This window comes from Ovis canadensis, chromosome 4 (assembly GCF_042477335.2).
Source record: "Ovis canadensis isolate MfBH-ARS-UI-01 breed Bighorn chromosome 4, ARS-UI_OviCan_v2, whole genome shotgun sequence".
In the NCBI taxonomy this organism is placed as follows: Eukaryota; Metazoa; Chordata; class Mammalia; order Artiodactyla; family Bovidae; genus Ovis; species Ovis canadensis.
This window is the reverse complement of record NC_091248.1, coordinates 50,242,596-50,259,360: the sequence shown is the minus strand read 5'-3', so window position 1 is coordinate 50,259,360 and position 16,765 is coordinate 50,242,596. Positions and strand designations below refer to the sequence as shown.

General features: G+C 35.7%; 1 protein-coding gene across 2 annotated transcripts in view; it reads right to left on the bottom strand.

Moving 5' to 3' along the window:
• SEMA3D (semaphorin 3D) overlaps positions 1–16,765 on the bottom strand; it is a 233,240-nt gene that overhangs the window by 120,477 nt on the left and 95,998 nt on the right. For both annotated transcript variants that reach the window (XM_069586652.1, XM_069586653.1), the window contains one exon: positions 6,544–6,704. In XM_069586652.1, the coding sequence (XP_069442753.1) occupies positions 6,544–6,704 (161 nt within the window). The remainder of the gene's footprint in view (positions 1–6,543; positions 6,705–16,765) is intronic.

Here is a 16,765-nt window from a genome sequence, read left to right as displayed (position 1 = left end):
AGGCCAAAAGAAAAAATTATTCAAAGTTCAGTTGCTAAAAATTATTCAAAGTTTTAGTTCTACAAATACATAAATAGGTTTCAACACTAGATCATTCAAGCCAAAATTACTTTAGATATAATTCTGTCAGGTAATATTCCCAAGGATTCTTAAGTCTACTTACTTGATTTGTTAAAAAAAATATGTTATCTGTACATTAAATATTTAGCATATAATGTGAAAATTTAGTACTACACAATCATGATATAGCCTTTAATTCTCTGAGTTAAATTGTAATGTATTCCCTACTGACTGTATCACCCAAACAACAGTTAGCAATATTGTAGGGAAAAAACTTACAGGATATCAGCAGATTTGAAAAAAAGCTACAGCAGATTAGATTTTAAAAGCTTAGATTAAATAATCATAGAGAAGTTTTATAGAGGCAAATGAACTCTTACATAAGCAAGAGAAGTATTTGTAAAGGTTAGCAGGTTTTTCATTTTTTACCATACAGTGTGCAGAAAAATAAATTATTTCAAGGATTTTTACTTGCAGTGAATATTTTCCAAGATATCTCCTGAAAGAAAAATAAATTCTTCCAGATAATTTCCTTGTAGAACTAGCTAATCTTTATAACTTCCTCCAAAGAGAAAATACACAGTCTTTGATTATCTGAGAAAACTTTCATGTTTGCCTATGGAAATCTATGTTAATAATAAGAAAAATTCCCCTAAGAAAATTATTTTTTTCAGAAAACTTGCTTTCTCCTCCATGTCTGCAAAGTGACCGATTTGTGAACACGTCTTCCTTCTAAAGCAGCTGGCTGATGTAAGCAAATCATAGTTTCCCCCACTCTCTTTCAAGTATAAGATTTAGAATTGACATGCTTAGGCCAAGGTGCAAGGCAGAATTCTTTAAAAGGTTTCCTTGATCCTAAGAATGAGACATAGTAAGTAATGTTTTTTTTATTCTTTTGTATTCCCTTGTCTGGATGTGGCCCATGAAACTGCTACAGCCACCTTTCTACAAACCTTAGGGTAATGCCAACATCAGTGATGGCAGACAGAAGACACAGAAAGAACCAGATCATTCATATTATTGCTAAGCAGATGATATTATCTTTTATATAGCCACTCAAACTCTGGACACTCTTATTCTATAGTTTAATGTCTTTTTTTTTTTTTTTAAACCAGCCCAAGTAAGGTGACTTTTAAGTGGAAAGCACACTATTTGATTAAAGAGTAATATATTGGTCTCATACTCAAAAGAAGATAACAAAATTACCAACTCAAAAAAATGAGGAAACACTATTAAGTATTCTTTATGGCTAAGACACTGTACAATGTTTAAAGGAGAATCAAAAGTGCATGTAAAATAGTTCCCCCACTCAAGGAGTGTATTATTAAAAGCGGGATATATTTATACAAATGGATGATAATAACTATCAGATAGGACATTTGACACTGTGTGGATCACAACAAACTTAGGAGAATTTTTAAGGAGATAGGAATTCCGTATCACCCTACCTGCCTCTTGCAAAACCTTTATGCAGGTAAAAAACCAACAGTTAGAACTGGACATGGAAAAACAGATTGGTTCAAAATTGGGAAAGGAGTACGTCAAGGCTGTATATTGTCACTCTGCCTATCTAAATTATGTGCAGAGTACATCATGGGACATGCCAGGCTGGATGAAGCATAAGCTGGTATCAAGATTGCTTGGGAGAAACATCAATAACCTCAGATATGCAGATGACACCATCCTAATGACAGAAAGTGAAGAGGAACAAAAGAGTCTCTTAATGAAGATGAAAGAGGAGAGTTAAAAAGCTGGCTTAAAACTTAACATTTGATAAACTAAGATCATGGTATCTGGTCTCATCACTTCATGGCAAATAGATGGGGAAACAATGGAAACAGTGACAGACTTCATTTTCTTGGACTGCAAAATCACTACAGATGGCGACTACAATCATGAAATTAAAAGATGCTTGCTCCTTGGAAGAGATGGTTGGATGGCATCACCAACTAAATGGACATGAGTTTGAGCAAGCACCAGGAGATGGTGAAGGACAGGGAAACCTGGCATGCTGCAGTCCATGGGGCTGCAAAGAGCTGTACATGATTGAGCGACTAAACAACAAATATATAAAATGTTCTAGTAAACACAAAGATAGTTATGTCTCCTGAGGATGAGGAACCCTTGGAGAACAGGATGCAGTAAAAGAGTAAAATTAGATAAATGCCTTCAAAAATGAAGAGTGAGATGAGCAAGCAAGTGAATGGCAATTTCAGGAAATTGTAGCAAAGTACAAAACTGGAATTATTTTGGAAGGAACTAACATGGCAGTTAGAATAAAAGAAAGAGAAAGAGGCAAACAAAGTAAAATGCTAGTGAGAGAACAAGGAAGAGTGGGTTAAACGGAGACCAAACAGGGTAGAAATGGACGGGAAGGACTTAGAAGTCAACAGAATCCTGTAGTTTATGCAACTTCTTTGGAAATTGAGAACTGCCAGAAGTCTATAAACAGAGAAGAAATATGATCAGATTCTTATTTTTCTAAGCGATAACATAAATGGTCATGGTGAATGGATGAGATGGGGAGAGAATGGATATTCTCTTTTACTAGATAAATTAAGCTGAAAAATGGTACTATCACTTACACTAGATGAAAATATTGAAATGTTTGCTACCTTATCAGCATGGTCTGTCAGCTGAGGCTTTTGTTCAAACTGCAACAGAGCTTGTTTCTCCCTTTGTTTAATGCTACTTCCTTAGTGATACCCTCATGTGTGTTGATCCCAAGAAACCCTCCCTTGCAAATACTCTATAAGCTAATTTTCATCTCACAGTTGGCTTCTGGGGGAACTCAACTTACAACAAAACTAGTGGGAGTGATTAAATATAGATCCAGATCTCCGCCCTTGGAATGGGATCCCTTCTGAATGGATCTGATTGCTCCATTTTGATCTAGGGTTGAGGGAAGGGAATATCAAATCAATGTGCATTATCTGTTTCAAACCTTCTGAGAGAAATTCACAGAAATTCACATTTCTGAACTAAATAGAGGACTAATGGACCAACTCTACAGGCTTCCCTGGTGGCTCAATGGTAAAGAAGCCACCTGCCAGTGAAGGAGATGTGGGTTCAATCCCTGGGTCAGGAAGATCCTCTAGAGAAGGAAATGGCAACCCATTCCAGTATTCTTTGCCTGGCAATTCCCATGGACAGAGGAGCCTGGTGAGCTAGTCCATGGGGTTGCAAAGAGTCAGACACAACTTAGCGACTAAACAACAGATCAACTGTAGAAAAAGCCTCCTTAAACTCTGGGATATCATGTCCCTGGTAATGCTTATACTTGCCTTTAAGTCTATTATGTCTCTGTAGAAATTAAAAAAAAAAAAAAAAGCATTGCTTAACCCTCTTATCTAAATGTCAGAATTTGAAAAAAAAATTCGGTCTACTTAATTTTGACTTTCTAGATAGAGAAAATGCCCTGAAAGGTCTAATTTCGACTTTCTCCTCCTACGGCTATTTTCTCAAACGTTATTGATCATATACCTGCCCCATTCATATACCTGCCTCATTTATTATAAAAGACTCAAAAATCTAGTCTGAACAGAGTTGAGATCATAAGAAGAATATTATTAAATATTTATGATGAAATGACTTTTTGCTACTACTTTTAGTGATTCCACTCTAAATTCTTATGGCAAATATGAAATGACAATGGCTGATATTTCAGTAGGCACAGCCTTGTTTGTACAAAAACTTCAAATAAACAGATATCCTAAATTTTGATACTCCAACTGGATACTTTCTACACAATTTCTTTTTAAACTTCCCAGAGGAAAAAATTCCCAACCAGTCACTCACAGCTCAATTATGTGTTGTAGATTGCTTTACTCTATAAAGAATACAAAGGAAATCCTTCAGCCCCACAGAGTCCCAGCATGTGTGGTTTCTTCCACAGAGGAGTCTGGATTTTTGCTGAGGGGCACTGAGCCAACGCAAGCCACGTAGGTCTAAACACTGCTCAACTACTACATCTTGACACTTACTTGCTACTGTGGAGTAAGAACCTTTTAGAATTGACATGATTTATATAAATTTTAAAGGTGGATACCTATAAAAACATAAATTCTTACCTTTGCATACCTAACCTCTTTATGAATTGTTCATTTTACAAAGATAAATGTCAGTTAAACAGAAAGTCTCTAGTATAGACTCTACTTTTATAGTATGTTCAAATGACCATTTATTTCAATAACATCATAAGGGAAATCAATATTTCATAAACATTTATTTTATTAGATATTAGCACATTTCAAGCATGGAATATAGCCAAAGAGAGATTTACTTAAAATAGCCAGAGGAGGAAGTTAGCTATCAGAATTTATTTTAAGCAATGATCTAATACACTCAGTTCAGATAAATGGACTTATTCTTCCAACCCTTTCCAATCTCTGAAGGCAGAGAACAGCACCAGAACAAATTCCCTTAAAAGTATGAATCGCTTTTTGTTATTATTCTAAGACTGAGACATATTTGGAAAAATGCTTTGTTAGCTATGTAGTGTCTTTTAAAGCAAAACCACAAAGTTGAAGATTTCCTTTGGCCTCTTTCGTAAGAAGAGCCATAAAGATATTTACTGATGTTGAGATACTAGTTGATATTATCTATAGCCTCTCCTAGGAATTATTTTAAGTACTCATACTCCTAAGGGAAAAAATACACCCTTAAGAAGAACTGGGGGACTTCCCAGTTATTATATAAGGGAATTTCCATAGCATAGAGCTAAGACTCCATGCTATCAATGCAGGAGGTCCAGGTTCAATCCCAATGTTGGGGAATTAGATCCCACATGTCACAACTAAGAGTTCATACACCACAACTAAAGATTACATGTGCTACAGCTAAGACCAGACAGCCAAATAAATAAACATATTTTTTAAAAAGGAATAAATGGAATGAAGCTTTAATGGCAGAATGAAAGGAAGTTTTTTCAAATTCTACCACACAACTGTTTATTTTATCTTACTATAAACAATATCTAGGCTATAGAATAATACTCATCTTAAAAAATAAGATAACCTTATGAGTTTGTGTGTTTGGACTGACACAAGTCAAGAACTACAGGCAATACTGTAGTGCTCATTCTTCTAGAAACACAGATTACACAAAAGGCACACATATACATTTGCATTCAAAGATTATTTCTTTACCATACCTGAGCATTTATTAAAAAAGTATTCCTTTTCCTTTGGTGGGCCTCAAAATGTGTGGAAGTACTACTTAAAAATTAAATGATTACAAGAGCAAAAACAATATTTCTAATGCACGTGCTCATTAAGCAATAGTAACGCATATGGTGACAAATATTTTGCCTATGTAGACTAAAACTCTTGGTGCTGATAATATTCAAATAGTGGAACAACTGTTATTTAGTTATTAAAAGTGCCTCATAATTAGAGGGTTAAGTTAAAGTGGTCATTGTAGGTGAAAGCTATGTGAAGCTTCAAAGTCCAAGAGTGACCTATAAATAACTCTTTCTGAATGGGATGAAGTCTCTATTAACTCAGTGTGTACATGCTAAGTCGCTTCAGTTGTGTCCAACTCTGCATCCCTGTGGACGGTAGCCCACCAGGCTCCCCTGTCCATGGACTTCTCCAGGCAAGAATACAGTATTGGGAACTACTGACCTGAAACCTTGCAATGGTTCCTAGTATTTCTTTTGCAATAGAATTTCTTATGGAAAAGAAGAGAAAGAAAAAACAACCAAGTATACCTTACAGATGCAGAATGATCGTATGTCTTATCATGAGTCATTCAACTCCTCTAGTCTTGATATCCATTTTTGTTTGCATAGATATTGATATTTACTAAGTTACAATACTATTTAATAATAATTAAGACAGTGTGGCCATCCTTGCTTTGCGTATCACAATGCTAGCTGAAAATGTAGAATACAATAGTAATTGCTTTTGAGTTTTGAGTATATATTTCTTTAAGTGGTAAGATTGTTGTTAATGAGCCCATAATTGAGGCATTGTTCATCCTTACTATCTGAATGTGAGTAATTCATAGAAGAAACCTGTTTAAATGTAAAATTAGAATGTGGAGAAGACAGCGTGGTTTAACATGCTACCAGAGTCATACTATCATTTTAAAGTATGCTTATATGTTCATTGAAAATTAATTTAAAAATTTATAATAATTGCTACAGATATAAATGTTAATACTTCATGAATAACTCATTTCCAGTTTTTAAATCTAAAACTTTGCATTTCTGTTAGCATCCATTATTAACTTTTCATACCTTTCATTCATATTTTCAAAGGTTTTAGTATTACACTCAGTGTTAACAAAAAGCATGCATATGTGTTTAAATCCATAAAATCCAGAAATATGTATCAGAGGCAATACGTTCTTTTAATATGTTCTTTTTTGACATGCATGTGACCTACTGCATTTGATGCTGAATCACTTAAAACGGAAGAGACGGAAAGGAGCATAGATGAAAATAAGTGCATCCAATCAACTAGACAGAAATAAACTGACCTTCTTAAAATTTTTGTTTAAGTCAACCAGACTGAGCAAGAAGATGTGATCCTTGGCTCCCAGGAGCAGCCTGCCCCTCTCCTCATCTAACATAATAGTTTGGAAATCCAGTCCTTCTGATGAGCCCAAAAAGGGAATACAGCTATTTGAAAGCAGCAAGTCTATGGGAAAATAAAAAGGATAGAAAAAAAAAATTCTTATTAAGCAAAATATTTATTTGCTTCCATATACACACCATTCCACTTTGTAAATGCATATTTACATCATGAAAATTCCAATTTATATATATGCAAACCACAGACAGATTTTAGCACACACTTGTTTAGAAAGATTCAACTTATACTTCTATTTTATTGATGTGTTTATATTATTATCAAAATAAATATAAAACATGTTAGAAGAAAAGCAATAAATACAAAATTTTTCACAATCCTGTTTGCCTTCTTAAGTTATAAATTAATGCATCCAGCTACAGTAAGATTTGCAAACTGATCAAATGATCAATATACACAAAGGGAGCAGCCAACTAAGTATATGATAAATCTCAGACATTTTTTCCCCCCTTCTACTTTTTATGATATCCATGTTTGGAAGATTACACACTGCCTAGTTCCCAGTGGCTCAGTGGTAAAGAATCCACCTGCAATGCAGGAAATGCAGGAGACACTGGTTCGATCCCTGGGTCATAAAGATCCTCGGGGTCAGAAAGATACCCTGGAGGAGGGCATGGCAACCCACTCCAGTATTATTGCCTGGAGAATTCCATGAACAGGGAGGCTGACAGGCTACAGTCCATAGGACTACAAAGAGTTGGACATGACTGAGCATGCACACACAAAGTTCACATATACAGGAAGATGTAAACATAGAAGTAATGAATTCTGAAAGTGAAAGTGAAAGTGAAGTCGCTCAGTCAGGTCCGACTCTTTGCGACCCCATGGACTGTAGCCTACCAGGCTCCTCTGTCCATGGGATTTTTCAGGCAATAGTACTGGAGTGGATTGCCATTTCCTTCTCCAGGGGATCTTCCCGACCCAGGGATCGAACCCAGGTCTCCCGCATTGTAGACAGACGCTTTACCGTCTGAGCCACCAGGGAAGTCTGAAGGAGACCTGAAGGAGATGTGATCCTGAACCAGTGATAGAATCAGAATTACAAAATGAGAAGGGACCTTAAAACTTAATTTATGACAATTCATGATTTTATAAATGAAGGTGTTTAATTCCATCAAGATGAAGTCACATGCCCTAAAGTCACAAAACAACAGTGGCAAAGTTGATAATATAACCTCAGTCCCAGTATCCATTTATTTTGGGGCTGTTACAAGGCCTAAGTCTTTCAGTTATGATTGTGATATAGACACATTTCTATTCAAATTTAGGTCTGAAGCCTATTGTTAGGATGAGGGCCTCACTGCTGAGGGCCTAGGTTCAATCCCTGGTCAGAGAACTAAGAGAACTATCCGTAAGCCATGTGATATGGCCAAACAAAACAAACAAAAAAGGAAATAAATTTAAATTCAGTTCTGAGTTTACAGGAACCCAAATCTTTTCAATATTTTTTTCTCCAAGTACTAATCATGCCTTCTCATTTTCTGCAACCCTAGACTATTAAATAACATGAAAAAAATAACATCTCTTGTCACTTATTAAAGTCCATTACATTTTACTGGACTTTGCAATTCTGGCTGTATGATCTAGGGCAAGAAAGTTAACCTCTCTGCCTTCGTTTTCTCATCTATAAAATGGGAATAATGATGGATAGAAACAATGTAATAAATCATGAAAGTGTGAAGAATAATGAGTAAACATATGACCAGCATTAGAATAGTGCCTGGCAGTGCTGTGTAACTATTAGCTATTATAATAATGATTTATAATCTATAAAAAGGAAGTCATAGTTCCCAACTCATAATTCCCACGATTAAAGGAGGTAACTTTATGAAGTTCTTAGAACAATGTCCTGAAGATAGGAGAAGTTCAATAAATAGTGTTACTTTGAATATTAAACTCTGGTTTGGACCAAATGAGTTCTATTAAGGAGTATCATCTCATCTTCCATTAAATCTGACTCATGAAGATTAGAACATCTCTGTGTTTTTTAAAATGATTTTGAAATAACATTAAAAAGCTATTTTGTCTACAAATACTTATAAGCTTAGAAAGTATTAAGTATTAAGCATGTAAACAAGGTTGTGGGATAGCTGAGCCTCGCTGTTAGGGGCTCAAGGATCCATATACAAATAGATAGGCATAGACAATACAATACAAGCAAAATAAATTCTAATAGAAGTATACACAAAATGTTAACAGATCTTTCAAGCAATTAATTATCAGTTAATTACAGAAGGAGGTGATATTTACAAACATTCCTGAAGTGTAGACAGAAGCTTTATAGGAAAAACATAAAAAACATTTTACTCCAAGCAGAGGACCACTCGAATGGACTGTACCAGGGTATATACCATCTTATATTATGCTTACATATTGCATGTTTAATGCATTTCCTACTATGGAGTATGAGTTCCTTCAGGTCAAAGACCAGGTCTTACTTATCTTAGAACCCCCAGCACACAGCTCAGAGTCTGAGACAAATTGAGAACTTAATAAGTATGTGTGGACCTGCAGTAGTTCAGTATGCTGGAACAGAGAGAAGAGGTAGGGGCAGTAAAAAAATTAGGCTGTCTCAAAGTAGTCACTGTGTAAGCCGTTAGGCTGCAGAGCTTAGGTATTATATATGTAACTGAAAGCCAATAAAATATTTTATGCAGAGAAAGTGATAAAGAGTATAGCTTAGCGTTACAAACATAAGTCTAGCTGCTGTGTTCAGGATGGATGAGAATCAGGAAACACGGGGGCAGAGAGACTATCCAAAAGTTTCTAAAAGATGGTAAGTCCCTGAATTATGGTGGTACTAAGGGGAGGAGGAAGATGTTTAGGATATTGCATCTCATTTTCTGTCTACTTAAATGAGGAAAATAAAGGACATCATCATTTGCTTTATTTTCTTTTACCATAACCAATTTTATCGGGTTTAGTTTTAGGAAAAAACAGCTGCAAAAATATTGACTAACCTTAAGTATTATCATTTCAAAATGATTTAATGTTGCCTTGTGACAATGTTAGCATCAAACCGATTAGAGCATGCTTTACCGTTGCTTAGTAGCCAAAGTAAATAATTAGATTCAGACATTACATATGAAAATTTCTCAGGTTGACACATTTTGAAAAGATCTTGGGACAGGGAATGGAACAGGTTCCCTCTCCCCCAAGCAGCTTATCTTTCTCGCATTTCTGCCAAACCAAGCAAATTCACTTTTGTTCCCACGGGATCATCAACAAAAGCCTAGGAAAAAAAAAAGTTAAATCCAGAGTCTGTATCTTAACACCTAAAACTGATATACTCTCAGGATTTTAGGAATCAGATATGAATGCTGGCTCTGCAGGCTGAAAACTCATGCAAGTTAAAGACTAATAATTTGGCAATATATTTCCAAGCTTTATTTTTTCTTTCCTTAAACCAGCAAGTCTTAGGCATATAATTTTTTAAATTGTCCACAGTTTATAATTCTTTTAAACAGAGACATCATCTTGTTTTCCCCCTCCCCCAACTTTGGTGGTGGATTGAATGGGTTGCTTCATAAAAGCCATTCAGAGGGGGTCTGCTCTGTACTTACTTAACCAGCCCCACCTTTCTGCAGACCTCTAGGTCCTAAATACATTCTTTGTTCTTCCTACCTAAACCTTTGACCTAAGCCACCATAATCACTCCTGTTCTTTTAGCAGTTCATTTTCCTATCACCTTGTTCTCAGTTTGTAATCTCACTCAATCAACCAGGGCCTCAAATTCCCATTCTTGTTCTATCAATAGATTCTTGAAAAATCTACAGTTGATTATTTCTGAAATAAATACATCAAAGTTATGATTAATCATTTACTAGTTTAACTATGAAAATCCTGCACAGGACGGATTTCAATTGAATGATGACACAGACAAGATGTTCACAATCCATAATCAAGAAACCATTACAGAGCAACAGGATGGTTCTGTGGTTCAAAACTCCTATAAAGAGCACAGTATTTTCCTATATTTGTATTCATGTTCCTGCATGTTAAGTTACTTCAGTCGTATTCAATTCTTGGCAACCTGATGGACTGTAGCCCAGCAGGTTCCTCTGTCCATGGGATTCTCCAGACAAGAATACTGGAGTGGGTTGCCATGCACTTATTCAGAAGATCTTCCCGACCCAGGGATTGAACCTGCAAGTCTCTCAGATCCCCTGCATTGGCAGGTGGGTTCTTTACCACTAACACCATCAGGCAGTCCCCTTGTATGTATGTCTGCATTGCTTAAGAGTATATCCAGAGTTCATCAACATCTCCTGTTATCTTACCAAAGGCACAGATAAATTGTATGTCTCCCACATAGAGTTAATAGCATACTTAAAATAATTTCTCACTTCTAACACAAGTCAGTCTCTACCCTCATAAAACTAGATTTCTGAAGGCAAACAACTGACTCATCTAAGATCACCAGGTTCTCTGCATATGCTGTAAAAACTCTGCTAACAAGTTCCACTCTTACAGACCTCACAGCCTAGTGCAGAGAAAATGCTCATCCACAACAAAAAAATGAGAATATATCTTTTTTTTTTAACTTCTAGTAGCTGAAGACCTTATTTATTTTGGCTGCACCACAGGGCATATACAATCTTAGTTCCCCAAGCAGGGATCGAATCCATGCCCCTGGCATTGGAAGTATGGAGTCTTAATCACTGGACCACCAGGGAAGTCTTGAGAATATACTTGTGACAAAGGACAATGGTACCACAGTAGTAGATTGTTAAATACTTTTAACAGTAAAATAGAAAGAGCTTCCTCTCTGTCTTCATTAGCAAGCCAAATAACACAGCTCTTGCCAATATGGTGGATAGAGAAACCAAATGGTCTCTGATCACCTTCCAACACTGAAGTTCTATGGCATTAGAACCATACATTGAACTCTGTTAAAACAGACACATATCAAATAACAAACTTAAATGGACACATATCAAGTAACTCATTCTTCTGTTTACTCCAGGCCATTGCTCTATTCCCTAGAGCAGGTAGTCTCTAACCTTTGGGAAAAAACAGAAATACAGTATAACATAATTAGAGCTAAAGGGAGATCTTGATAATGCTGTTTGAATTCTATATTACCAATTCAATGAGGTTCAGGATGGTTAAGTGGCCTTCACAAAACCAATTTGCTCTTCATGGTGGAATAGGGCAGCAATGAACCCCCTGACTCACAGCCACATGCCCCTCTATGTGAGGGGAAGGTGGAAGATCTCACAGTTCCTGCTCCTATTTGAAACAACAGCTTGTTCTATAAAGGAGTCTATATCTCCCTGTAGTGTCCCTTCATATAACTGTTCTTTCAGCCTGAAGAAATATTTGACCTGATGTTCTACATTCTTCCTCTTCATCCCAGAAAGGAAAGGAGTGGTCAGTCATGTGGAATCTAACAAATTTAGGATTAGGCAACACAGACTTCCTCAATGTTCACTATTAAATGAACAAAATCCCAAACCCTTGAAATCCTGCATTTATTGCCAGAAATTCTAAACTGGGTGGAGCTGACAATCTCTCTCTTGAGAAGACTACATAGTTAAAAAATGGCTTCCCACATCCTTTAAAGAACACTTAACAGGAAGCCTTTTTTTTAAAGAAGAAAATCAAAGTTATTAAGGGCAGATTTTCATGGGGTAAAAATAAAATCACCTTTGAGCAAAGTCAGTTTCCAGTCAAATTCCTCAGCAGAAAAAGCTTATAGCCAAAATGAATCCAGATCAAAACCCTGTCACCCTGGGGATTTCCTGGTGGTCCTTGGTTAGGACTCTGCACTTGCCAGAAAAAAAAAAACAAAAAAAAGAATCAAAGAAAGACAAACACACACATATACACAACTCTGTTACTTTTCCCTACCATTCAGTATATTCAGCAGAAAAGTACAAATTCTTACCCGACCTGCTCATCTTTTTCTTCAAAGAAATAACCATTATATTGTTAGGGCTATTCTGACGTTTCTTGAACACAGTCACATCTCTACTGTGTTCTCTGCAACATCATTTAAATAAAGACATAAAGGTGTCTTCATTTCTGCCTTCTCCATAAATTCAGCTTCTACCTCTTGACTTCTGAATTCCCTGGGTTTCCATGACTGCCAGTCTCCCAAGACTCCTTCTATGGAACCTCTTGATCCCACAGTTTCCAGAAATGTTCTGGCTGTCAAACCAACCTCACTACAAACTTCAAATCTCACAACCTCCCCAAAGCCTGTTCTCTGTTTGGGTCAGGAGTTGAGTAAACAGAGCAAACTGTTCATTTCAAAATGAAAATTAGTCCCTAATTTTGTGACTCACTGAGTCTCTTTGGCCCTCTATGAACCTGTATTTATTTCTCCTGCTTTTTGTCCAAGGCAAGGCAAAAATTCTTTCTTGGATTTAACCTTTGGAAAGAGAGCTCATCTTAAACTAGCCCCACCTGACTTTCAATTGGTTTTCTGAGGCCTGAGACTATATGAAAAGATTTTGGTGACCAAGATCGCTTACCTTCACCTATCAAACATACTGCTTATTCTCTATGTATGAAGCTTAAGTCTCCATAGCTAACTGCTCAAAATATAAAAGAATATTATTCAAACTTAAAATCCCAACAAAAAGACTAAATTATAAGAATATATTACTGTTCTATTTTCCTAGATGAAAAGTCTAACTCTACCTTGCAAAATAATGCAAGTTCAAATCAGAAAGAAAAAGAAATCAAATTCTCATTTGCTCATCTGCAATGGAATGTTGGAAACCGTTCTGTTCATTAGGTCTCAGACAGATCATTATCTATATCAATAATAAATCAGGTGACACCACATAGGGAAACATACACTAGGAACAAGTAAAGTCTATTATACCATCAGAGCTACATTCTTTCCAGGACAAGATGTGGAATAGGAGTGTGGTAATTTTACACCATCACATTTTCATCTACATCCATGCTTTTAAATCACAGGTTTATTCTTATTTGGCCAGCTTTCAACAATAGATGCCTTTTATAATCCATCACATGTGAGATTCATAATTTATGATTATGGATTCCTTTTAAATTCTTTGAGTAAGAATGAATAGTTTTAAATTCTCAAAAGCTTGGCCATAATAAATTTTGCTACTGACCTATAAAAAGGGCTAACATTATAAATAACTGATACATTTCCAGAAGCACAATGCAATGACAGAATAACTGCCTCAGAAATACTTGACAGGATAATTTTAGGAAAGATACATTCTACTTTGACAATTACTTTCTTAATTCACTTTAAGGTATCGAGAATGTATTCCTTCTCAAATTTCAAGGAATACTTAACATCGAACACCATGTCACAAGTGAGCATAAATTTGTTTTCAATTTAGAATGTGAATTTAATTTTAAAAAACTCAAAAATGTCAATATATTTTATTTTATAATACATCGCTTATTATTGATTCCAAATAGCAAGACAAATATGACAACAGCAAATAATTCCTCAAGCAAAGACACATACAAGTTAATTTACAGAGCAGAGTTATGAGACTAACTTATAATATTTTATAATAATAATTTTAAATTACACTAGTCAAAGTTAAGCATATATATATACACACATATATAAAAGTAATGTTAAGAAGCATATATAAGCCCATCTGTCATCTCCAATTCTCTGTCCACCTCCAATCTAGAATCTATTGACATATTTACTAGTTTATTTTCTATTTATTTTCATATTTACAAATAGTATATATGCACTACTATTCTTTCAATCACTCAGACATTTCTATTGAATTATTATTTACAGAAACTGAGAATTTTAGATTTCTTATGCCAACTCTTTCCCTCCAACCAAGTCCCTAACATTATAGAATATCCATTTTTATGAAAGCTATATTTAATCATTCCATTATTAGTACAAGGTAAATATTCTTCCCTACTTAGAAAAACTGTTCTTTAATGATCCTTACTTTCTTGAACAATATGTTGGTTTTGTTAACAATTTCTCAATTGTGACATTTGCTTTGACTTCATTAAGATCATGGTCAAACCTTTCCATACCTTCTGAAAACTGTGTCCATAACATTTTCAATGAAATTGTCATATGTTTTTGTTTCTCTCCAGGAATACCCACTCCTAGACTCTTTCTTCCTCCTGCTCCAATCTGAACTGTCTGTTCTCTGGCCTGAGTAATACTTTCTCAGACTTTTTTCAACTTCTCTCCTGGTATGACTCCAGTCTTTCCTGGATCTCATGTCTTCATTCTTTGATTTCTTTTCTTATTTTGGTGAGCACATCTCCAGAAGTGTCTGTGACTTAGATTTTTGAAATTTTCCATATATCCAAAGTCACAGTTTAGAAGTCTCATGTCATCAGTGCCCCAAGGTTTTGACTGTCTTCTGTTTTCTATTTTTTCTTTCTTTTTTTCCCTCCTCACTCTGCTATTATAAAATTTAAAATGATTGGCCTGAATATGTCTTTTTTGTTTTTCATTTATTATGCTGGGCATTCAGCATGACATCTGATTTGAAAATTAATTTCCATTGATTCAGGGAAATGTCCATTTGGTTTTTCATTTAGAACAAACAGATGTCAGTTATCCATGGAACTTTTCTCTAGGATTTGTCCAGAAAGGGTCCTCTCTCTTACCTAAGGAAGATAATTCTATAGAGATGTGCATGGAATTTGAATCAGAATATGCTTATGGAATTGCAAGAGGGAGATTCAAAATACAGTCATAGAATAATGTCCTCCTTAATTTAAACATGCGTGCATGCTAAGTCACTTCAGTGGTGTCTGACTCTTTGCATCCCTATGGACTGTATCCTGCCTATGTAGGCTTCTATGTCTATGGGATGCTCCAGGCAAGAATACTGGAGTGAGCTGCCGTTTCCTACTCTAGGGGAACTTCCCAACCCAGGGATCAAACTTGTGTCTTTTATGTCTCCTGTATTGGCAGGCAGGCTTTTTACCACTAGCGCTACCTGGGAAGCCCCCTTAATTCAGGCAGTAGGGCATAAACAATGAAATAAGCTTTTCCATTTAGTTTCCTATAGCCATTTTCTCATAAAGTGTTAGTTCTCTACTGATGATTTCAAAACATACACCTAAAACCCCACTGTATCGCCCAAGTCATAGTTCAGAATTTCCAATAGCTAGCTTGATATTGTCATTTTCCCCTCAGCCACCTCATCCTACCAATTACAATGACTTTAACGACATGACTGAATTCTCAGGCTCAGAATAGCAGAATCGTTTTTAGTTCTTCTTCCTTATTCCCTTACTCTTTTATTCCCCTATATAAATAATTGATACCTCTAAGTCTATTGCATTTCCCTCGCATCAACATCCAGGTAAATTTAAAGCCTTATAGATTTTCTCATGTAAATCTTTCATTCTTCTTCCTCAAACATTTATCCCTATTGTCAGCTAGGCAAACAGCCATGTTACTACTTCTCAAAACTGCTGCAACAGTTTCCTAAACAACTTTGTTCTCTGCTCCCATCCCTCGCCAATCCCTCTCCAATCCACATGAAGTTATATATTCTGTTTTTTCCCCTGATTAGAATTGTCAGAATTTCATGATCAAATTATCTAATGCCAACAAACAGTTAAATTCAATAAACTAAATTTCTTCCAATTTTCCAAGTTCAATTTCACACCCAACCTCCTCTGAAGTTCTTTTAAGTGTTTTGATTTATTTACCATAATACTATGGCATCAATCTTTTTGCAGTTATTCCATCCTTTAAAAAGATTAGAAGCCCTTGCAGATAAAAATAAGTCTTAATCATCACTGCAATTCATCACCTCTTTTTTTCACATAAGTCTAATAAACATTTAACTGATTTTTTCAAAGGAGTGATTCTTGTTTGTGTTGATTTTTCTACCTTCCATTTAAGTCAGAATTTATTGCAAGCTTATTAATAATTCAGAGAGGTTAATGTGCCATTTGGAGACCCCACTGTGGCTCTAGTGCTCTGTAATCATGAGAGATTCCTGTTGTGACATCCAAGTATTCCTGTTTGTGTGTGTGTCAGGGGGTGGTTTCAGAAATAAAGCACTGTAAAGCAGTGCTTCTCAGCATTAACATGCATTCAAATCAGCTCAGATTCTTGCTAAAATAATGGATTCTCACTGAGGCATCTGAGAGAGGCCCTAAGA